Below are 24,978 nucleotides of genomic sequence, written 5' to 3'. Positions count from 1 at the left end.
TTTAATCACTAAACTACAACAGAACAGCTGATTATGACACGCAGACTGTGAGACGGAAATGTGAAAGTTAGCAACGGCAGAAAATATTTATTAAAAAGGAAAAAATGGGGTGGACGGGGCGTTGCTTTTCTCTTGTGCCAGGTCTCGGCTGAACAGCCTCACCTAGCCTGTTTTGAAAGCAAACAGGGGCAGAACAGCACAGCCATTGAGAGCGAGGAACCCTTTTCTGCCAGAGAGCCGAGGGGGAAAAACAAGGCCGCGGACACAGGTGTGGCATCTACTTCAAACGTAAATACGAACTTCCCCAAAATTCAGCTTACGGGTTCCAGTAAACGGCAAAGAGACTTCATAAATCACAGCACCGCAAACGTTGTTACTTCAGATGCACATTCACTCTCCTGTTTTTGTTAGTGACCATTCAAACCCTGAGAATCAAGTGAACAAAATGTTTAATGTTATTTTGGCAAAACATTTCTTCCCATATTTCTAAAACAGTTTAGATCAGCCTTAGACACAAAATGGACCACCAGAATTTGTTTTCTCACATGTTTCACTTGCTTTTGTATAGTACTATTTTGGATTTTAATACAATAGGTGTTTGTTTTTAGCCCGTGGTCCACCATTAGGTTTTAGTTTTGGCCCTCTACCGGGGAAAAAGTTTGGGACACTATGATATAAGACAATCGTAAATATATCAGCATTGGTGTGTATGTTGCCCGATATGAAAACTTCTTTTACAGAATTTAATGCAGAAAAAGATTCTTGACCGAGTTTAATGTTTCAGCGCATTGATGTCATTTAGACAATAAATTGTTAAGATAAATAGTTGATTTTTATAGTTATACTGAACAATATCGAGCCTCCATTATGGACTAACCTTTGTTTTTGTGTATGATTACGCTTTTCTTTCACCATATGAGCTACTGCTACATCTCATCAAACTACTTGTTATTCAAAGGCGGTGTTCGGGAATTGTCTTTCAACAGACAAGATAAATCTGCACTTCCATTAAGGAAATTTTCACTGTTGTGAACAGATTAGATAAAAGTCTTTCAAACATGATTGTTTATGTTTAAATTCATGAATTAAGAGCTTCCAGATACTTTTCACAACGTTTTCATTTGTTTCAGACATCCACTCATTTCACAAAAGATGACAAAAGGATCTCTATTTACCTTAATGTTGTATATTTAATCATACACTTTTTAAATAAATCTAGATGAACACAATTAAGAAATTAAATGAATAGGTGTATAACATTTCTATCTTTCTTGCAAGAATTGAATGTAGACAGATAAAAAAATATTGAACCTCATTGTTAAGAAACATCTTTCTTTTAATACCATTTTTGAGTAGTTATTTGAATAGGGGAAGGGCTTTTGGCCTGTATCCTCTCCTACGGTGTATTTGCAGTCTTTTTTATTGAATGTATGTGCATCCTTATTTTGTGTTAATAAAAACTAAAACCAAACTGAACTAAACTAATGAATGTTTGAATACTGTCATTAGTCTAACACCTAAAGCAACTCAACAGCTAATTCAAGCCTTTGAACAGTATCACACATCATTTAGGAACTACTCAACACAGTGAAGGAAGATCTATATCTTAACTTATTCATTTAGACAACTTCAATTTAATATACGGATCATTTAACATCTACTCTAACGCTAAGTGTCTTAATTTCACATTCAATTTGGTGGTCTCTCTTTCTATTATAAGATAGAAAAAGTCTCTACTATCCATTTCAAACTTCAAACAAGGTCTTCATTGTGCTCTGGCGCCTGGGAGGAATCAACAAATCAAATAAGAGCATATCATACAGCAGGCACTGGCTCTCTCCTTCTAGATACACCACTCCAAATGAAAACTCACATGGATACAAATGTTTTCTACCAAAGTTTTGAGACGAATGTCTGATTTTATCACACAACTATCAACTCATGAGGCCTGTGAAATCGATTTAAGGGGTGAAGTTTTAATCATAGTGCATGGGTGTGCATTTCTAAACCTGATCAAGAGAGGGCGCTAATACTGTTCAATGTACAGCCGCTAAAACAACAGTCCTAGTCCTGTAATGCCGAAAGTGCACACAATGGCAGAAACACTGAAAATTTTGTGAGGCCAGCAACAATGATGGTTAAATATACAAGTACCGTGCAGAAGAGGAGACAGGAATTCCAGATATGCTAACCACAACTGTAAAAACACAACTCACACAGATGTAAAAACTCAACGCACATTCCAGCTAATTCAATATTTGTCAAAGAATACTCGAAGGCCTCGCTTGCCAGATGCTATTTAGTGTCAGCCAAAACCAGGCTGTTGGGTCTGAGGAACTTTCACAGAGTGGTAATGATAGCTCTGCAAGCCACTCGGTGAATTACAGTGGGAAGAATGAGAGGGCACGGGGAGTTCAGCCTGTGACCTCCACACACTGTGCTGCTGTGAGTGCACCAATGGGAACTCAAGTCTCAACAACTGGACCACATACACAACCAGAATGAGGCTAAGCCTCTTGTGTGGCGCCTCACCTCATCGTACTCCTCTGGACAGCCCACAGCTCCATCCCCTGGACTGTAGGTTACACTGTAGAGCGGTGGCTCCGGACCTGCACATATGAGAGGAAGAGGACGGGTTTAATGAGCGCAGAATAAACTCATGAAGTCAAACAGCAGCCGAGACTCAATAAACACAAGATCGGTCTGTGTGTGCATAGTGGTGCCAACATCCATGTGCAAACAAACTGCCATTATGAAGAAAGACGGTGTCACAGGAGGTTATGGATTTTGTTTCATGAAATGTATCATGATAGTACTTACAGACTAAAAATCTATCTTTATGATAATTCATTTTTTACTTTAGATAAAACATGGGATTATATATAAAAACCAACAGTCCAACAACTTCACCATAGTCTCCACCAGCTGCACTGCGAACTGAACTAACTAGCTAACAGCAAGCACAGTTAGCAGCTTCTTGATTTTTTAAAAAAAAAAATCAAGATTCGTACATATTGCACAATTAACTTATTACTTATTTAACAAATAACAAAATTCTTTACTTTAAAGTTTAAAGATTAATTAACTATAACTTAACCATTTATTAATTATGGTTATTATGCATAGCTCTAGATAAGGATGTTAATTTGAAGCTAATGTTTTACCTTTTCTGCATATCTCCTGGAAATTCTCAGTAAGTTAACTATTCACTGGGTATTAGGCTAAACATGTTTTAGATGTTCATTTGGAGCTGATGTTAAAAGTATGTCTCATATCTATTAAAATCTACCCAAGGCATTTAACCTCAAATATTGTGTAGTTTGAGTCCTTTCATGTGGTGTAAAACATTTTCCTTTTCACTGTAGAGATAGTTTGATCGGCTGTATCATGTTACTGTCTATTTCAGTTTTTAGTCACAGTGGGCTTTTTGTTGTTTGCTCCCACCCTTGTGTCGGATGATGATTGCCTGATCACTTTCACATGTGTTACTTGGGTGTGGCCTACATAACATCAGTTCCTGTACTTCTGCATGTCTTGATTTTGAATTCGGCCTGAGGGCCAAAACGTTATCTAATTAAAGAAAACTGCATATGGAGCCACGTTTCACTTTCCAGTCCACTGTCAGTGATCAGCACCTCATTAAAGCCCTTGGTGTGAAATACCTTTCTATGATACATTGTAAAGTGTACAACAATATGCAATTAAAGTGGGAGGAATTCTTTTCTGGACAATTATAGCGAAATAGCAAACTTGGATACATCCAGTCTCACTTCCTGGTTAATAGTATTAAATTGACCGTCTGAGTGTCTGCCAAACTCATAAAGATGATCTATGATGTGAATCTTCATCATATTGAAAACTGTGGTGCCTGCTTGGCCTGTGAAAATAACAATTACCTGCTGAATCTGATACAGTATGAGACTAATTTACTCTATAATCTGATTTCATTATCACTAAGTGTTTCATGTATTAACTTAATACTAGATTGTGATGTTTTTGTGCAATTTTGAATTTCCAACAAATTAGCTGTCCTCATTCTTAAGCATGAAACAGGGCGATTTTATCTACAATAGAAAAAAAACATACCCAAATGTTTAATTAATTACTTCATTTACAATTAAAATATGATCTTGATAAGGAAAAGAAAAGCATTCTATCAAATAATGGAGACTCTGTCCTTAACAGATTGATGGTCTGCATTGGACAAACTGATTTTTCTGCCTATAATGCGTTTGCTTAAGTATGAGCTCAGCACATTTAAGACCTTGTGTCCTGGCTTGCCCTACTTTGGCATATTTACAGTCAGCAATCTAAGCGTGAGGTGACAGCACACATTATGTAACTTTTACACTCACATTGCAGGTCTATTGAGGGTCACATAATACAGCTATGGTCAAAATAAAACGATAAAAAAAAGGCACAAGCAGCAAAACATATCAATTTCAGATTCGTCAATACAGGCCTCTGTTGAAAGCACCTGTAGAAAAGCAATGTAACCTGAGACGGGCCAACAAAATGGAGTCCCATCAGCCACCGCGGTTCCTGTATCTAGTAAACAGAGCTGTGAGTAGCACCCTACTGAGAGAACAGAACACAAACAGAGTTCTCCAGAGCTGCCAGTAGACCCGGGGGGATTCTGTGCCCCGGGGTCTTACGTAACCCACCGCTCCTGATCACTCATATGCATGGCTGGTCGTTAGAGTGAAATTACTTGGCACCCAAAGGGGCTGTGTAGGGAACTGGCTTCTGTTGCAGCAACACACCTGCAGTCTCTCGGCGTGATGTCAAAATATCAGAGGACACGGATATGTGCTAGACCAACTTTTGTTGTTCCAGACATGCAATAGCCACTACAGGGGACAAGGCATTTCCACAGCCTGCAGGCTCGTATTTATTAAAAAGGTAACCATGCCAGTAACAAGTCAAGTCAACAATTCAATAAAAAAGGAAGCTGGGGTGCAATGAAATTACTGAAAATTGGAAAGTGGAAGAGCAGGTTTTGCCATCTTATTAAAGCGTTTGCCGCAGAAGCAGCGGTAGAGAATACCACATCTAAAGAGCAAATGTGTAGCTGAAAATTCGACACCGCCTTTATAGGCACTGTGGAATTCTGTCAGCAGTGTGTGAGTGGCTTCTGAAGTTATAGTAGAGGTCTGATCTTCACACACTGACGGGAAACTGTCCTCCAGCAAGAAATATCCTATTCAGTCTCAACGGCAGTGATTACACAAAAAATAGTGGTGAAAATCAGAAAAGACAGGAGTGTGATTAACAGGAACATGAGACGATGATCCCTGGACCCATCATGGATACATGATATGTGCATTACCTCATCAAGCCACCAAAACGAGTGCGTTGTTGTTGTTGTTTGTGACTTGTGGGAAGATTGTTGCTTCTCAATAGACTAACATTATGTCCACAATTTCTTATTTTTCTTATTTAATATTCCAGTTTGGGAAACCCAAGAATCTCAGATATGAGCTGTGAGGATTCGTCGATTAATGATGTTTGAAAAGAAAATGAATCAACAACTATTTTAATGAAGGATTAATTAATTTTTCAAGCAAAAATATCTAATATTTGCTGGTTCCAGCTTGTTAATATGTGAATTTGAAGCTTCTCTTTTCTCTTTTCCCCTACAATCAAAGCAGGTTATTTCAATCCGACTCTACAGCAAAGCTTTGCAACTAACAACGAGCAGAGCAACCAGAGAGAAGCAGAGAACACAGGGCCCAGGGAGAGGACAGTAAATAATTTAGGTGAACAGGACTCTGCCACTGCCGCTCTGAAACCTTGCCAGTAGAGCCCATGTGTCCATGCATCTCATGCTTTCCAGTTCATGACTTATTTATGGTCTGAGTAACCAGAGCCGTGCAACCCAGAAAGCCTTGGGGAAGATCGATCAATAGGGTGCGATGACATCACCGCAACTTGTACAATATATTTACACAACCAGTGTGCACTGTAAACTGCCTCAGAGCTAAAACTGTCATGATGTCACTTTGTGGTGTCTAAATCCATCTCAGTTACTTCACTAACTGCTATGACCATGGGGAATAGCTCAAATTTAGAAACTAGATTTAGATTAAATTCGATTTACAGCTGAGGTGAAGTTTGAGAAACATGGTGACAATGCTGTCAAAACAGGTTCATGGAGGAGTTCAACAGTGGAACGGGGGGCAGAAAAAAGGTTAAAGACAGAATGACAGCATTTTGAGTCCATTTCCAAAGAATTTGGGTCAGTCTTCTGCATCTTAAAAATCTCTCACCTAAGATGAGCGACTGGATGTGAACATACTGTGTTGACAACAATATCTGGCACCATGGGGAATGCAGGGAGATGGAGCCAGATGCTGGAGACTAAATGTAGGTGCAAGAATTTGCTGCTGAGGTGTTTTTTTTTTATTAACAGTAGAACTAAGTAGGTTAGCCAAAATAAAATACTTGGAAATAAAAAAGAAAACAACTTTGAATACTACAGCCACAGTCAAATGTCCAATAAAAAACCTGAAAAACACTTTTTTACACATGACCGAGGTGAGACGTCTTCATGTCAGAATATTTTTAGTAGGTAGGTTTCACAATTCATGTGGACCCCCCAGAGTCTTAGGCAACAGGCCAAATGAGTCCACAAAAAGGGGACACTAGGTAAAGTGTTTTCTTACAACATGGCAGAGCAGGTCTTGAATATGAGTAAAACAACTAGACACACACACACACACAGACACACACACACACACACACACACACACACACACACACACAAGCCCAATCCCAACACACACACTTTGCTTCTACTAGTAACTCCACACTCCCAGCGCGTCCCAATTATTGTTGGGATAAAGGGGTAGGGCGAAGTGTTAAGAGTATTATGGCCCTCCAAATGGAGATTTTTCAGTGACAAACTTCAAATGTCATTTCAGTGATGTTCCTTTTCTTTATAACAAGGCTAAAACAACCACAACCTATTGGCTTACATCTCGTTAACAACCAAGTAGTTAGTCAATGTTACATTGTTATCGCTCATTTGACCATGAGAGTCCTGCATTTTGAAGCATGTCAACACTGTATTCCCCCTTTTGATGGCATATAACAGGTGACATTTAACTGAAATCGGACAGTAAAGTTGCTGCAGTTGGCAAAGCTCCTCCTTATATAAGTGCACTGCCAGGGTAGGAGCACAGGTTGCTGATGATAGCTGCTAAGCGCCACTAATGAATAGTGTTCTTTTTTATCTGATGACTTGAATGGTGTACATGCTTTTCTCTCTCCATCAGATTAATGAGAATTGGCACGGTGATAAAAACAGGGTTGCCACAGTAACACATGAGTAATCCCCACAGCTGAAGACTCCATATTGGAAATGTCCTGTAATATCGTAAACACAGTCGACTTCAACAATGATGTATGACAGGCTTGAAGGGTTGTCCATTTGCATAGGAAGAGATTTCAACCACTACACCTTGAAACTCTATTCTTAAGGGCAAGGGAGCACTTGTAAATGAAGGGTAGGGTTCAAAACTTGGTATTGGGCTGAAGCACATCTGATGACTCACCTCCATTGCTAATCGCAGAGATTCCACGGTGGAAGTCTTCAAAGCTGATCACTCCCAGCCCACTGGGATCCAAAAACTTGGTCAGATCCTTCACCTGAAAGAAAAAGAAACACAATGTTCAAAACATGTTTTGTCACCGCAACAGAAGAAAATAAGTCTCACATACTCGCAATCATTTCTTAGCTGTTTCAAAATGATTGCATACAATGCTGTTAAGGAGACATTTCCCGCACAACGTGACTGTCATGTGTAATGACTTAATCGGAAACGCCAGAACTTGATCTGAGTACAAGCTACATGAAACTATGGAGAACATAAGGTCATTTCACTAACATTACAGTTTTACTGCAGAGCTGCCAAGAACACCACTTCTGACCTCCAGAAGAAACTCTGTTTTTGCAGACGGTGCAATAGTGAGTTTACAAGGATTTTAATGCGTCCAAAGGGTACAGTCTTTATACTCTTAGCATATGACAAGAATAAAAAGGGAAAAAGAATTACAGAGGTGTTACCGAAAGCTTAATAGTTGCAGAAAATGTGTTCAGCCACACACACTCTCTAGGCTATGAATAAAATATGTTTTGTAGGAGATAAAACATTAGTCTAACATTAAAAGGAATTTGAAGATATGAAGGCAAACAGAAAACAGCTTGTTCTAATTGCATGTATGTGAGGCATTAAAGCTTGTTGTGCACAAGAACGTTGCTGCACTCAGCTGTTCCACTGTGTTATGTAAGTGCACCTACATGCTGTATATCCCTACAGTCAGTAACCTGGCAACAAGAGGATGTGTGCGTCAGTAACTACTGTACAGGACCTCGGAGCATAAAAAAAGACATTGTATCTTGGATCAACAATTTCTTTCTTCACCTGTACAAGTGCTTGGGCACACTGCCCTGATTAATTTTAATAATCCAGTTATGTGGCTCCCAAAGACCTGGGAACCAAATATGTGTCCGTATCTGTAGAATAATTGGTGGCGCCGGGCGATCAAAATCTATTTACATAAATAATAGAGCAAGTCACAAAATTGCACTAACCCATTATTACAGTATAATTTCAGGCATGTATCTCCGACAAAATTAGCTAGGAAGAAGCCTGAGATTATGTCGGGTGAGGTTTCTGTGGTTTTCGGCTCGCTTATTCCTCGAGAAAGTGAGCGCGCGATACGAACGTCGTCATTTTGCCAAGCCTGTCTGTGTGTGTGTGGCTTCTCTCTCCTGTAGTTTTTATATCGGTTACACATGAAAACAAGCTGATCTGCTTAGCAACGCTGAGCTCTGACTCAAGAGGCTGAGAGGGCTGAAACTGCTAATGAACTGACTCCGACAAGCCTCGTAGCTCATGATCTGGGTTTGGTGAATTAAACCCAGCTGCACTTAGTGCGAGAAGGGGGGCGGCTGATGTCACTGAATGGTGGTTGACACTGCAGTGTTAACTTTAGCATGTGGAATCAAGGCCCGTATAGCTTCCAGAAACCTCTCTAGTACGCTTGATATGTACTGCAGGCTGTTGGTGAGGAAACAGGGCCTATTTAAGGCTTGAACTTGTGAAAATTATTTTGTGGTTGAGGTCAGTGGTAAGTGTTCAAATGCAGCTTTTAGCTTTCCGTTTCACAACGGAGCATCACAGTTCACATGTTCCATGCAGCTGCTCAGGAACACCTCTGCTGGGTGAGGTGAGAAAAACTGAGGCGTGATGGGGGGATTTAACAGAGTGTCTGTGGTCCTGATTACATTTTTTTTTCCACGGTTATAAAAAGCAATGAATTAGCATTAGTTACTGCGTCTTCAGAAAGACACAGGGGTGGCATCCTATAATAACCCACCACTGAACACTGAGCAGGCTGGCTGGACCGCTGTGACAGGCAAAGAAACCAGAGCAAATATAAACCTACTATGTTGTGGAAGCAATCCATGGCCTACATCAGAGTTGTTAAGCCTGTACAGCAGTGCCAGGCCCCTCAGGTCTTGTGAGCAGAGCCTGTTGGCTATTCCTAGGTCTAACCTAAAAACTAAAAGGTGAGTGGGATTTCAGTTCAGTTGGATTCTGGCCCCAATACACTGGAAGTCTCTGCATAGCTATTAAACTGGCAAAGTGTCTCCATCTTTACTTAACTATTTCACTTAATTTATCATTGTTGGAAGCTCCGTGTCTTGTCACAGATCATCACTCATTCTTTTTGTTGTTGTTGTTGTTGTTACAGTGTACTCTGTGAACTCTATATTGCTTAGACTGCTTACAGTTCAAAGTCAGAAAGTAATAAAAGGAAAAAAAAGGTCATTAAATGTAACTCTTAAAACATTTTTTTAAATGTTACTTTTAGTGGATGAGTATTCATTTGAAAAAGGTGCAATATGTATGAACTATATTTTAAAACAAAAATAAGTCAAATCATAAACAGCTTTTGAGGGAGAAGGACAGAGGAGAAACCCTGTTGTCCCGCCCTGATGTATGTTTGGCTAAGGAAGCTAACAGCGAAAAAGCTAAAAGAGCTATCTGCTAAACACACAGCAGGTTCACCAGCGTTAAACACTGAACTGCAGTTAAAGGACAACACAACAAGTTTACAGTAAATAAATGTTCTTAAGTACTTCGGCTGAGTATAGTTTTTCAGGTAAAAGTACTGTAAATGCTAATGCCTTTATCTAACAACTATAGCAGATGATAACAGACAGTTTACAATCACTTGGGACAATTAAAAAAAAGTTTTGGGAAAGTGGTGCAAAAGTTTGTCTGTTTTTTACAACATGAAATATAAAAAAAAAACTGTATTGTGTACTGCACTGTGTAATAATCTGTACTGTTACACCTAAGAAGCACTGCCCTGGGAGACAGTGGAAGGGCAGATAACGACTAAACTCAAAGGCAACTCTGTCAGCTCTGCTGCCTAGTGGAGCAGTGAAGGCACTGTGGTTTTTCTGTTTCCTCTATTTGTGTCTAATCAGTGCCGGGGCACGCCTGACCGCCTCCACACAGACCGCTGTTGTGCATAACCCCATGGAGAAGAATACCCGAGAGTCTTTCCTGGAGGGGATTTCACAATAGTTCCTACATGAAACTCTGATAGCCACGTTCATGAGCCTAGTGGCTTGGCAAAAGATCATGTAAAAAAAAAAAAAAAAGGCAGAATGATTGTTGGATATAAAACATTAACACACACAAAAGTGAATGTTTCGGGGCATGGGACATTCCATTGTGGATTAGAGGGGGCAGCACATAAAAGCAGCGGGTGAGGGGAGGGAGGCTGGCTAAAGTAGGGTTGGGAGTGTCGACTGACAAGAGAGACACGACCACAATGCCGTCCCAGTGTGGCTTTTGTGCAGAATCAGGGTCAAAACCAGCGAGTGAAACCAGTGAGCGTTGGTTGGAAAGATCTTTTGAACTGAATTCCCAGATGTGGCACTTGCCTGCAGGACAGTAGAGGCACCTCAACACATAGCGGCAGGTCGACATTAACTGCTCAGTCGAGATGGATCGCTTCACTACAGTAAATCTGATGGTTTCATGACACTGCCTTGACATGTACAGGTGTCAAATCGATGTTCTAACAGTGAGCCTGTCTCCTACCTCAAAAAGGTCCCCAAAAAGAACATCTATGATTAAACTCAAATGTGTGAGCATATGTTGGGAGGACAATGTATTTTGTCTTCTGCTTTAAGATTCTACATTCACTACTGCAGCAAAAGATTATTTTCTCTATCGATACATCTCTTACTTTTACAATTAATCAACACAAAAATGTAAGAAAAACAGCAAAAATACTCATCATAATTTACCAGAGCAGCTTTTTTTTTTTCTTTTTCCCTGCTTCTGTCCAACCAACAGTCCAGGGCTGATTATCGTTATCCTGATATGAGACTATGTAATCATATATTTTGGATATGGGTAGTACATAATATGGCATCAAGTGCTGACTTTTCCTGGTATGAAAGCCCGCATTATAGTACAATGATGTCATTTTGTTAACTTCTCAGACTGCTCTTCTTGCTCTAGTTACACAAATCTAATCAATTCATCAACCAGTCATTGCACCTCTGTCTACATCACAATGCTTGTATTTGACCGCACACAATGCAGGATGTGCCCTTGTGCACACACTATCGCATCCTGGAATAATTCTGGAGAAACATTTGCATGCTTAGCATACGAGCGCGGGCCGGAACGCGGATGCAAATACTGCATGAATACCTTCCTGCCTTCTCTTGACAGGTTGCAGGGATATTTGCAAAGTGGTACAGGTTAACGCACATGCGAGGCCTGATGCTTAACTGCGCCAGTATGTGCATGAAAACAAAATCTCACTGAAAAGCGCTTACTGCTGTGTACAGAGTTGGCAGAAAAATCTGAATGATTTGTGAAGCCTGGAGATGCAATAACAAAGCTCTTAACCCCACTTCCACTTGGCTTACATCCCAACTGGCAACCTAAACTTAATATTTTATTATTGGGTGTTATTTATGGATGTCCTTATAAATCAGTATGACCTGTCGCCCCGTGTTTTTTTTTTTTCCCCCAACCACACTGCTAAAATATGTGCTTTACCACGTTGCTCCACAGTAACATTTCACTAATCTGAGGCGCTCAGGCGTGGAGGTTATTCAAACTACTTTTATCTCCAGAGGACTGAAATACAAGGGCATATCAGGCCAAATATGAAAAGCACATATGTATCCCAAACTGATACGAGAAGAGTGAACCATTTGCAGAAGAAACAATTAGCCTTGTTACATCAGACATGACTTTACCACAGCTCCTTGAGTTCAGCTAATAAATGCCAACCCCACGAGCAAGGTAAATGCATTAGATAACATACCACAAATTCTGAAGATAATTCCACCCGCTGCCTGGTTACTTATTGTGAATGTGAAATACAAACATGCCAAAGCTTCTGTCTCTCTCTCTCTCTCTCTCTCTCTCTCTCTCTCTCTCTCTCTCTCTCTCTGATCACCAAACAGGACAGAAATCTGAGAGGGCACAAATTAGCTCCCGCGGGTTCATGGAAACCAGATAGCCAATATCCAAACACAAAGACGCAGGAGTAATCAGTCTGCACAATCTGGTTAGCAATCCAAGGGGAAAAAAAGAAAGCTTTAAGAAAGATCCAAAGCAAGCTGTTGGAATCCACAGTACATACTTGGGAGGCGCAGCAGAAGAAACTCCACCAGAAACCAAACAGAGAGGAATAACAGCAAAGCACACCACACCTACAAAGTAATATCAACTCCCAGTGTCATGTAAATGGATCAAGCATTAGCACTGCCTAGCCAAACAACAGGTAGGATTGATTAACATTAGACTAACATGACAAAAAACTCCACTCCTCTGCACTGCAAAAACAAGGTCATAGATTGTCAGTGGATGGCACCCAAACCATGGAGTCCCTCTGACTCAGGAAAACACATTTTACTCTTAATCCTTCCCAATTCCCTGCCTGGGGAGCCGCAGATACCTAGGGCCAGACACGGGACAGATCGGGGGCAACAGAGGCGCTTTGAACTGGGAGAGAAGGGATTAAAAAGCATTAGTGAGCTAGCATCACACTGTGTGTGTGGAGCCAGAGCAAGTATTCATCCTCAGGCCTTGTCAAAGTCACAGAAAAGAGTTCAAATTAAGAGTTAACACACTCTTAATTAACGATGTTGTCTGAATCAGCTCCATATCTAGAAGGGGCCCATTTTAAAATGGTTTATAGATACTGTAATTGACATGGGAGATGAGTGAATAAGTAATACATGCTCATTAAGTTATGCTTATATTTCTGTTACATGTTAGGTGACATCATCGTTTGCTCTTGTTTTAGCGTTATTTGCAAATGGTGTGATCACGTGCTGAAGCTCAGTGGTGTTCTTGTAAACATTTAGATACAGAGAAGCACGTCTGACAGGAAGAGAAACTGGAAACTGACATCATGTAGACTCTGGACCATGTGAGACTCATGTCAGACACCGCCTTTAACTTTCCGTTTATTACGAGAACCAAAACCTCAACCCACCACGCTCAAAGGATGTTTATAAAAGGTTACAAATTGGACTTAAGGAAGCAAATAGTCTCCCTATTTTATTTTGCTGCCCACTGAGTAAGACTATCTGGAATTGAACCAAATCAAATCGTTATGTGACGCCTTCTAATTTGACTTCATTTTCAGGAATTGTTCCTTGTCTCTTGACTTGTGAGCAAGACTGAAACTATTTCACCAACTATGAAAATGGCTGGAGGCCATCTGCAACATATGGGTGAGGGTCATCATGGCTGGGTGAGACGCATCAGCCATTTACCAAGAGATTATCTCCGAACCACAGGACGCGACAAATGGGAAGATGGGTTGTTTTGTCATTTGACATATGGAGGAGTTCCAGGCCTGACAGAATTCATTACAGCCAATATGCCTGACAGACTTATCTGGATGATAACCCAAATCCCAGTTCTTGAACACTCCCCAAATATAGACGACAAACTAATCCAGGCATAGTTTTAATAATGCCGGAGGTATGAGCCAAGTCTTTCACACCGAATGCTGAGAGCCGCTTTGAGGGAGACACACCAGCACCCAGGCTGGTCATGCTACAGCTGCTTCGTGATACGTCAGGGCAACATAAACCTGATGGAGTTCAATAAAACATCTAAACGGATAATTTTAGCCACAAATTCACTGATCAAAGAAAATGTGTTTTATTTACACACCTTTATGAATGGAAGAATCAAACAGATTTAGACTGTAAATAACCTGAAATACTGACAGCAAAGGGATGTCAGCCAGATAGATTTCACTTGATTGAATTAAGCATGCTTTTTGCAGGAAGCTCTCAGAGTTCAGCAGAAAATCAATAATAAATCATTTATGTTATGAGCTTTTATATGGTTTTTACAGAGAACTCCGCTCAGCATGCATTAGCCATTAGCTGCAAAGCTCAAAACAAGGAAGTCAACAGAAATAGGAGACGTCCCACCTGGTCGGCCCCGTAGGCAGCGGCAAACTCCATAAACTCCTCGATGCGAACGAAGCCATCTCCATCTTGGTCTAAAGCATCGAACACAGCTTTTAGCGGGGAGACATCTTCCTCCTTCGTACTCACAGCTGAGACCATTGGCAGTGAGTCATCTTCAACCACCTTAGAGCGGGAAATTGCCTCCACAGTTTGCTCACTAGTCCACCCAGCCTCCTGAACGGAGAAATCAAAAGAAGCCACTTCATGACAATCTGACCCCTCTGGCTGGTTAGTGTCCGTCGACCTCTCCTCTTCCCTCCGTTCTGTTGTCGGGTCGGGAGCGCTTCCATTCTCTACACCCCCCTGTGGTTTCAAGTCCCACGTTTCCTCGTTGTGGACCTCATCAACAGTCAAGCACAGATCCAAAGCCATTACCTCATTCCCCCGAGTGTTGGCTTCAGAACAAATCTTGTCTTCCATCAAATCTTTAGACTCGTTTTCCACAGAGCTACTCTCACTGGTGCAATCGCCCTGGGTGAAGGCATCTTCAGCCGGAGGCGCCGTCAGTGAAGAAGGAGCCGCTGACAAACCCAGAGCAAATGAGTCATTCTCACCTTGCTGCTCCGAAGTCACATTTATAATTATAGTCGCTCCCTCATGTTCCACCTCCGACTCCGCCGCTGATAAATCTGATGTTGCACCTGTGCAGATAACAGAGGGAGGGCTGGCGGGGCACAGGCTCAGACTGCGGTCACAGTCTGGAACCTCTAAATCCAACAAAGGCACAGATCCTTCAAAACACTCCAGTGGTGTGCTGAGGTGGTCATGCGGGAGGCTGCTCTCAGGTAAGCCTTGCGGGGTAGTGCTACAGGTTACAGGCAGATCAGTCACTTGATCAGGGAATAAACCTTTGTCTCCGGTTTCAGGTGACAAAGTCTGCGAGGGAGGGAGACCTGCCTGCTCCGCCTGTAATAGGTCGACCAGCTCCTCACTGACACCCTGTGGGTTCGACTCACCTGAGGACTCTGTGGGGAGACAAGAGTTTTCATTTGAGAGAAGATCCACCAACAAAAACGGATCCCCTGTGTTGGTCTCGGAAATCTTCGAAGGAGAGACCGGCACACTGAGGCTTATTAGCTCAGCCTGACTACTGAGGGCCTGTGGGCTCTCAGGAGGGTCCTCCTGGGTCAGACTCAGGTCCTCACAGGCAGACTTTTTCCCAACCACCTCGGTGAGTTTAGGTGAAAATAACCAGGACAATGTCTCACTTATTTCATCGAGTCCCTCTGTCTTTTCTTTGCGGGACAACTCCTCGATGCGACCAATATGGAGAGAAGTTTCGGAAATCGTGGACTGATCTCCCTCAAACTTCAAAGCCCCACAAGTAAAATCAGAGATATTGATGAGGCTGTCCAAGTCTAATGACGAGTCCGGGAAAATGTTCCCTCCTTCGATTCGCGGGGTTTGATCCTGGTCACCGTTTCTGAAATCCAAACCTGTCTGGCCACTCTTGTTTGGACAGAGCACTCCTCCTTTGTCTGAATCCAGTGTGTGAAATCCAAGAGGAAATGGCTGGTCTGACTCCCACTGTGTGTGCCCCAAAGGGCCAGACAGGACTGTCGGTTCCATTTCGATCGGCTGTTCCACTTTGAAAACCTTGAGAAAAAGCTGGCGGTGGCGTCTTATCTCACCGCTGTCATGGAGATCCAGTTCTCCAGTTTTAAGGCCATGATTTTAGATGGCACCAAACATCTTCAAACGCAATCTTGATATGAACGCGTGGATCTCTTACAAGCCTTGCCGGCCTCTGTCATGTAAAATGCTGGCAGGTTTAAGGAAGATAGAAACAAAAGTCTAAGGTGAAGTAACAGGAGCAGTTCTCAGGCAGGCAAACAAGCTGTATTTGTCCTTTTACCTTCAGTGGTTGTCATCCACGTCTCGACTAAAATGCTGCCTAAATTCAAAATTCATAGTAACGTCCTGGGCTCACTGAATATCCTGCTGCTGTGAACGTTTCTGACTCACTACGTCCCTCTCTGTCATGGCAGGTCCCTCCTGGTCGTCGCCAAGTGTTTCAAGCTTCAGCACATCCACCGTCAACATGCTTCACTTTGGCCAGAAAAAGAGCTTGAAAACCACCGAAACGCAGTCTGAGGACCGGAAAGCGACATCAACGTCGGACAGCATCGCTGCTGCGGAGCCAGTGTGAGACGTGACAAATGAACGCGTTAAGTCCCCCCGTGTTTGTCAACATTAGCCTTTCTTAGCCGATTACCTCACCTTATCCATCGCAAGCTAATTTGCCCAAAGGAGCCGACGGGGGCGAGCGACGAAACGACGTCCCCAAGTGACACTCACGCCTACATTAACGTCCCGCTAGGATGTTAAATCCCTCATTACGAGGCGGGTTTACTAAATATAACGCGAACACGCAACGCTTTCCAATGAATTTATGCTAGCAACGGACGTTAACTCCTCCTTCGAGCATCCCACTTCTCCCGTGCCATTGGCCGAGGGAGCTGCTAACTGACTAGCTAGCGAAATTAGCTTATTAGCTAGCTGACGCCAAACAAGCCCAGCGTCTACCTCCGTCGATTAATCTAAAGAAAGCGATAGTCTCAGTGCTCCGCGGTGTCAGGGTTATCTACGCAGGCTGTCGCCTCCGTGGTAGTCCAGGATAATGTCTTCATTTCGATGCCGTTTTTCCAGCCGAGATCCACCTGTGTCAGTGACAAGACAGGCCGGGCGAGAGACGAGACGAAAACCCTTCCTTCCCCTCCGATTATATGTCTCTCCTATTCTCGTCTCAGAAAGCACATCTGTCACAGCGTCCCTCGTCGGGACCCGCGGCGAAGCGAGAAGGGCGGCAGACGAGGCCGAAAAGCTCCATCGTGTGACAGCCGAGTCCACCGATGTTGACCACAGACGCCGAAAGCTCTCGCATCAGCATCAGCAGCGTCCCATCATCATCATCATCATCCTCCTCCTCCTCCTCCTCCTCCACTTCCAGCCGCATACACACCGCTGACGTTTCACGCAAGCGTACAAAATACCCCGCAGTATCACTGGCTTCATGGCTTTATATCTAGTGGGAGCTTTTGATTTTGTGTTTGTGCACAAAATCCATGACCAGTGCTCGTGTCATTGCGTCCATATTTCAGGGGATGAGTTGTTTAAACAGAGGTTAAAGTTCAGGATTGGCAGGAGGACACAGGGGAGTTCTTGGTATGCCACTTCAGCAGGGCACATGTTTCTATTGGAACAGGTTAATCTATTAAAGGGATATTTATGTAATTATTCCTTACTTGATATAAAACAATATGGAATAGTTGGAGAACTCTGACAGTGGAGATTTATAGTATAGAAATGGTTGAGTTGCTGCATTTGTGATGTTTTGGCGCCCCCACCTGACTGACAGCGGTAGTGATTTTCTGAGTGTGTTTTGGCTCTCTCAGCTCGGTCATGTCATCCACACTCAACTCTTGTGGCCTTTTTCCTCTTAAAACAGTTTAATTTATAAGATTTTTCAAGAAAGGTTCACAATTAAAAGTATGAAGTCTTCAGGTGAAGTTATGAAGTCTGTGAAACAGCATTGCAGCTTTCTTTGTAACAACTGAAGCAGATGGGGACCAAAAAAACAGCAAACACAAAAAAGTTTTCCGCAAGTAGCCGGAAGCTATGAGATCATAGTCGATTTGGAAAGACAATATCACCACCCTCTACTTCAGATATGCTGCATGCTGATGCTTTTACTGTTATTTCAGCTTTAAAGAAGGTGTAAATTACATAGTAACCAAAATATCACATAAGAACAACAACAAAAAAAAGACAACAGTCAGAAAAATCGGACACATTTGTGTAACAGTAATATGCTTTATTTTGTTTCTTTTCGTCTTCAGCAGACTTGTGGCCCCACACATATGTTGTTTGGAGGAACAACAAATGACTTGGAATAGTATACAGTCGCCACTGTTAACTGTTAATACACGTGTTTTATTAAAAAATAATCACACTGAATGGCATTTGATAAGCATGGTTGTACATGAAATGTATGATGATTTATGTTAGCGTTACAATACACTCTTAAGGCAACAGTAGGTGACAAAATCCACAAATATTATACATGTAGCACATCAGTACTACAGGTGGGCCCCGTAATTACTTTCTTGTTGTCAGCATTTACTTGTCTCTTTTCTTGTCAGATGACCAATAACCTGAAAGATAATAAGAGAGATAGTGGCAAGAGAGAGGGTGAATTAATATGGGTTAAACAGTATTCCTGTCAATGAAACAATCTATTGAACTTTCACACTCTTAAATCAGAGAAAACCCAACACACAGCAAAACATGTTCAGTTACACATGGACCTCAGGCTGCGCCTCCTCCTACACACCTGGGCCAGGAGGAGGACAGGAGAGCCCCTGTTCAGAGTTTAGCGGATTTAGAGGAGGCTATACCCAACAGCATGGAGACATCGTTGGGTGAGGTCAGCCAAGCGCCGCCGTCCGCCACCAGGATGGCTCCGGTCACATAGGAGGAGACCCGGCTGGCCAGGAAAAGAGTGCAGTGGGCCATCTCAGTCTTGTTGCCCGCCCGCTGCAAAGGGATGGACTGGAACGCACCGGCAGCCTCTCCTCTAGGACCGCCTGAGGGGAATAAACGTTCAGATTCACTTACACTGTGTTATACCCAAATCCCCACAGCCCCGTCAAGTACCATCAGACATGTTCCAGTGTCCTAATAAATTGATTAACTTTACTCAACTATTAGTTCATTGCTTTTAGCTCAAATTTCAAATGTTACTAACATTGCCTGGCCTTATTCAGAAGCGTAGTTTCAAAGGTTGTTTCTTTAAGCTAACTACTTCAATTGTTTCTTCACTTTTAGCTATTTTCAATAGTTTATTTGTTACTGTTATGAGCATTTCTTAATTATCTTTACTGACTACTTTCAATTAACTTTTTGAACTGTTATTAGTGAACTATTTCGACTGTAAACTCACTATTTTTTTGGCTTGCCTGCGAAGTCACTAGCTTTAACACAGCCTCGACTGTGACACATCAGTCTTGTGTTAATACGTTACAAATGATGCAGGTTGACTTGCAGCTTGCTGGTAACAAAAAAATGCAGAATTCGATTTTATTTTCTAACACATATAGTTGCATATATTTGTATCTGAGTTATTTATGTTCAGTTCATTAATTGAGCTAACCATGTTCCCTCCTGGGGGTGCAGAATGGCTCACTATGGGTAGAAATACCTGGTCTGGTTTTACTGCTGTGCATCAAACTGTGATGTTTAAGGGCTAACAAGGCAATTGATATGATAAAATGTATTTTAATGTAGAGGGAGGTCTGACACAAACTCTCATTGACAACATAGTATAATGAATATGCGACTCTGGTATTATTAACCATTAACAATAGCCCTAAAAATTGTCTGTTTCTGGACAACCTCTCATCTGTTTCTGAGGGTTGTGTACTAAATTGTTGCTCACCACAACAGCCCAACAACCCATCAACTAACTACTTTGTCAATACTGTGTTAAATCTGTACCCAGTCTGCGGAAGCCCTCGGTGCCAGAGACGGGACCTGGAGCCAGAGTATTGACTCTCACCCCGCTGGGCCCCCACTCTACTGCCAGGTGCTTGGTCATAGCATCTGGGGAGAGGAGAGGTAACACTGAGTCATTACATTCTCATTTTGATACCATTACAAAACATGGGGAAAAAGAAGAAGCTCTTACCATTTGCAGCCTTAGCAGAGCCAGCGTGCACCTGGAGGCCCTGTCCTCTGTATCCAAGTGTTGCAGAGATGTTCACTATGTTGCCACCGTGATTCTGCACACACAAAAAAAAATGATGGGAGACTTCAAATCGATGCAATGAATGGATAATAACTCAGAGGCACAGGCATCAGTATAAATCAGTTTTATAGAGGATTAGGTCTTCAGTAATCCGTGATCTTTACTGTCCTCCTCTGGTGAACAGAGCGGAGTGCAGAGAGTGAATCTGGGATGCAGATGCAGTATGATCCTCATTTCTGGGCTACGGGGTTATTAACACCTTACTTACGGCTCCTTACCTTGAAACAGAGAAATCTTGTGTCATACAGACAGGAATTGTACTGTACCTGGAACCACTTCTCATAAACCACCTTGCTGGTGTTGAATGTACCCATGGTATCTATCTCCATTACTGTCTTGAAGGCGTTGAAGGAGAGCGATGCAGCCGGGCAGAGGAAGTTTCCAGCAGCGTCTGTCAAAAACAGCACCGAGACTTTAACTAAAGTCAACATTATGACACACTGCTTAACGGAAATCTCGTGCTAGACAGGCAAAGAAGTCGGATATTCCATCAACGTTTCACAATGCTTTAAAATTGCAATGACCAGGTGGGACTTTGATGAAATATAGATCAGCCTGAATAGATGATCTGCAGTTAATTGGATAAGCATAGCAGCAACCTTGTGGTGACATAACAGTTTGTAGTAGGGTGCAAAGACAGAAGATAAAGAAAAGTTGATGATTAAACCAAAACCTGTCACACTTGACCTTTGTTTAAAGTACAATTTTGCACTTATTCACACAGATAAACACCTGAAAAAGGTGTTGCACCTATGCTGGCTGTCTGATGATGTAATGATGAAGGCTGTGTGCAGCAAAGCTCCCACCACAAACTGAGCAATCATCAGCTCAAAGGCACGTAATCAGGCAAAGTCACATACTGTTAATGAGGATGTCGATGCGACCAAACTCTTTCAGTGTCTCATCCACAGCTGCTGCGATGCTCTCGGGCTGCCTCACATCTAAACACAAAGGGAGACAGCGGCGCCCTGACGCAGCAGACAGCTTTTCAGCTGCCTAAGGAGACACGCAATCACATTACACGAGGCCAGCACATTAACATTTAGTTGAGATATATAATTCAGGATTGTGGAAGTTATGTAACAGGAATAACCTCTTTGAGCTTGTCCAAGTTCCTGCTCGCAATCACTGTGTCACAGCCGTGCCTGAAAGAAAGTAAATAACAACGTGGGAAGAGAAAGAGACAAATCTTAAAGAGTTGTGTTGTGTCAATTAGTATATATATATGTAATGTTTGGGACAGAGGGAGGAACCAGGAAAGACAAAAGGCGAGGACACAACATGAGAGGAAGACAACCAAGACACCAACACATACGCAGCAATGCTATTTCTTTTAATAAAACAAAATCTATTTCTGCCACATTTGTGAATTATTGAGCCGTTTCAACTTTGGCACATAAGAAAAATGACGAAAGTCTGACTGTCTAGATAACACAACTGGAAGGTTTAAAGTACACCTGCATATTATCTCAGCCACGCATTTTACTGTTTGAGTCTTAGTTATGACATAATACTTACAAAGCATTGGCTCTATATGTTACACATTCATTGATAAGCACCAATCATGCCTGTGAATGTGGGCAGGCCTGACAGATCTGGGCATGTTCTGCAGAAGAAAGAAAAACAAGCAACCCTCTCTCGTACCTCATGAAGATTTCAGCTATCCTGAATCCAATGCCAGAACCCCCGCCTGTGATAAACGCAACCTGACCTCTGGAAAATAAAGAGCCAATGAGTTAATACAGTGACAAACAACAGTGTCAATAACATTTATTTACGGACACCTGTGTGAATGCGTGTGCTCGTATGCTTACTTCAGTAAGTCTGGACTGTAGATGTGCGTGTACGAAGTCAGGCAGTCATCTGTGCCGACATCTTCAGGCAACACCTCTCCTTTCCCCTGATGCTCTGCCATGCTGATCAATGATGCATGTCAAATAGATGCAATCGCACTGACATTACCATACCGGCAACACAATAAATGACTGGTCCGTTAAATGCAAGAGCTGGACAAAATAACAGAAACACCTAACAGTTCATAAAGCTGCTACTAGAGTTTGGAGACTCTAATAAGTTTAGATATTATTGTCATCACTAAATACTATATTCAAGCACAAGCTGTTTTTTATATTATCTTTCAGGTATTGCTGGTAAGACTCTACCTCTTGAAGGTGTCATTATTTTTGTGAATTATCATGAGCCACATTCACAGTTACCGAGGCAACAGCTGCCCTGAACTCATGCAAAACTAGAACGAAAAATAGCCTTTTTTTGCCAATTCTGGCATTTTAACAAATGTGTCACCATGTGTTTTATTCATTTGTGCAGTCCCTTCTTAATAAACATAAACCTAGCCAAACTAAAGCAGTGAGCATACCTCCACCTAGGTCTAACAGTCCCCGTTTGTTTCCACTCAGATTGTAGACACCAGCCATCCTTATCCAATACTAAAAGCACTAAAATTTAAAGGGGTCTGTTCTGGGCCTCCATCCAAGTTTTGTGGAAATCCGCTCACTAGTTTTGTTGTTACACTGCCAACAAACCAACCCACAAACAGACACAGGTGAAAACATAGATGGCCTAAAAATAATGCACAAAATATATTAATGTTTTCAATAATCAACTGTAGTGTGGACATAATGACTAAGATTAACGGTAAGTGGTAAGTAGAGCAGCCTGGTAAATTTATAATATCACATCACTTTACTGTAATGCAGGAGGAAACACACTCTATTCAGTTTAATAACACTTAACAGGTCAGCTCAAACGCCTTTAAATGTGTGGCAAGAGGAAAAGTGACAATAATCAATCAAACAGAGGAAGTCTGAATAACTAACAGTGAAGCAGCCCCTCACTCAAACTCACTGAGGGTTAGTTCAGCATCACAACACTTTCAAAACTCAGTCTGTGCCTCCGTCTCTCATACTCTTTGTCCACACCTGTTTAGGTATTCTATGCTAGTCTAATCGTCCTGTAAACACATAGTGTACTAATAAACTCCTGCTAACTGTCCGGGCTGTGCAGCGAGGTGAAGTTAGCTGCTGTCGTGTTACCTGCTGAGACAAACTAGCTAGCTGTGTAGCTGAGAGAAGAAGAACCGTCCGAGACCTCCGAGCTGCAACACGACCCGCACACGAAGCACTTAATCTCGGTCTGACGAGGCTCCTTCACAGTTACTCCTCAGCCATTAGGTGTTTTTTTTTCTCTCACCCGCGGACGACTTGTACCTTGGACGCTTACTTTTTCGCCATCCCTGAGCTATGCATTGTGGGCAATGAAGTCCATCCGGGGTGCGTTCAAGAGCACGAATATCTCACTGTCCATAGCTAGTTTTGTGGGTTTTAAAGGGTAAGTTCAACCAAAGATGAAGAATCAGTTATTATCTTGTTGCCCTCATGTCATGTAGGGAGCAAGGTGGAGTTTCGCTGTCCACAAAACATTTATGGAGCCTCACGACAAAATCCATCTCAGCTTTCTCGTAAACAACTGATGTAGATGGGGACTTGTTTTAAAACGTAACAAAACAACCAGAAGAAAAAAAAATTGGCTCCATATGGGCTGGTCCAGTGTAATACAAGTTCATCTGAGCCCAGGATCCCAAATTGATTTGAAAAGATGATATTCACACTATCAACAGCTCTTGCACCCACTTCACTTCAAACTGACTGCGCGTTAACGGTTTCTGGGGACTGGAAATACACTGGACGAGATTCCTTTTTTTCTTTTCTTTTTACATTTTAAAACAAGCCCCCATCTACTTCAGTTGTTTAGGAGAATACCGCAGAACTATGTTGTTGTGAAGCTACAGAAATGTTTCACAGACTGAGAGACTTCACCTGACTTTCTGTCGGCACAGGGGGAGTTAATGACTGAATTTTTATTTTTGGGCGAACTGTCCCTTTAAGACAGAAACCGTAACAATAGGAAGAATATACAAGTAAAGCAGGGTTTAAACTTAAAGCATGATGCTGTCTGCCTCGCATGAATACAATCAATCCTGACCTCTGAATTTTAGGTCTCCCAGCACTTTCTATGCGATTCTGTTGCTCATCTACAATAACCATCTTCGTCTTGGACGGCACCAGGGAGGGCTCTCCTCTGGTAAACCAACACCGAAATAAACGATCCAGGGTTTACAGTTTCAGGAACCAATACTGATCGTGTGCATTAGTGCAGAGAGCAGCCCTTATTGATCTGTACTTTGGGATTTGCCGTGAGAAATAAGCCCTATGCAATGAATCCCTCCAACACTTTTGGGATGGATATTAATCTTTGCCCAGAGAGGATCAGAAAATGTAAGATGAGTGCTTTGTAACTCGATTTGTTTTCCAAGAGGCATGAGTAAACAAGAGCAAAAGCACAGAGAGGAGAGAGGAGTGCACATAAAAGTGCTCAGACTTCGAATAAATGTTAACAGATGCTTCTGCCTTTTTATTCCACAGATGGTTTTACCCAGAGTGCGTTAACTTCAAATGAGCTTCCAGTGTTTTTGCAGTGTTTCGCACTTCAGCTGCAAATCACATACTTCACATTATTACTGACTTGTTTTTTTTGTTTTTTTTTTCTTTTTTAAGTTTATCCTTTTGAATGTGCTGTTTCTATTTTGTTGTTCCTCGCAGTCTGTTGT

At 42.0% G+C, this 24,978-nt stretch overlaps 2 protein-coding genes across 3 annotated transcripts in view; both read right to left on the bottom strand.

Moving 5' to 3' along the window:
* Positions 1 to 18,185, bottom strand: part of rab11fip3 (RAB11 family interacting protein 3 (class II)) — a 35,856-nt gene extending 17,671 nt beyond the window's left edge. The window contains exons 1-3 of the mRNA XM_037080673.1: positions 14,507 to 18,185; positions 7,557 to 7,650; positions 2,533 to 2,609 (exon numbers count right to left, since the gene is read on the bottom strand). Coding sequence (XP_036936568.1) covers positions 2,533 to 2,609; positions 7,557 to 7,650; positions 14,507 to 16,114 — 1,779 coding nt within the window. The 5' untranslated portion in view covers positions 16,115 to 18,185. The remainder of the gene's footprint in view (positions 1 to 2,532; positions 2,610 to 7,556; positions 7,651 to 14,506) is intronic.
* A 157-nt stretch (positions 18,186 to 18,342) lies between these two features.
* On the bottom strand, positions 18,343 to 23,630 carry decr2 (2,4-dienoyl CoA reductase 2, peroxisomal). 2 transcript variants are annotated; one of them, XM_037080675.1, is made up of 10 exons: positions 23,405 to 23,630; positions 22,166 to 22,267; positions 21,996 to 22,064; positions 21,445 to 21,496; positions 21,212 to 21,347; positions 20,618 to 20,742; positions 20,232 to 20,325; positions 20,042 to 20,146; positions 18,879 to 19,131; positions 18,343 to 18,699 (listed from the first exon to the last, which is right to left on the bottom strand). In XM_037080675.1, exons 2-9 carry the CDS (start codon positions 22,264 to 22,266, stop codon positions 18,911 to 18,913), a joined length of 903 nt encoding a protein of 300 aa, XP_036936570.1. In that variant the 5' UTR covers position 22,267; positions 23,405 to 23,630; the 3' UTR covers positions 18,343 to 18,699; positions 18,879 to 18,910. The 2 variants fall into 2 exon arrangements, with proteins under 2 accessions (XP_036936570.1, XP_036936569.1); XM_037080674.1 differs by having other exon boundaries at positions 18,943 to 19,131.
* Positions 23,631 to 24,978: the final 1,348 nt, after the last annotated feature.

The sequence above is a fragment of the Acanthopagrus latus genome, chromosome 20, assembly GCF_904848185.1.
Source record: "Acanthopagrus latus isolate v.2019 chromosome 20, fAcaLat1.1, whole genome shotgun sequence".
Taxonomy (NCBI): domain Eukaryota; kingdom Metazoa; phylum Chordata; class Actinopteri; order Spariformes; family Sparidae; genus Acanthopagrus; species Acanthopagrus latus.
Note: the sequence above shows the minus strand (reverse complement) of the source record. Positions and strands in the feature narration are given on the sequence as shown.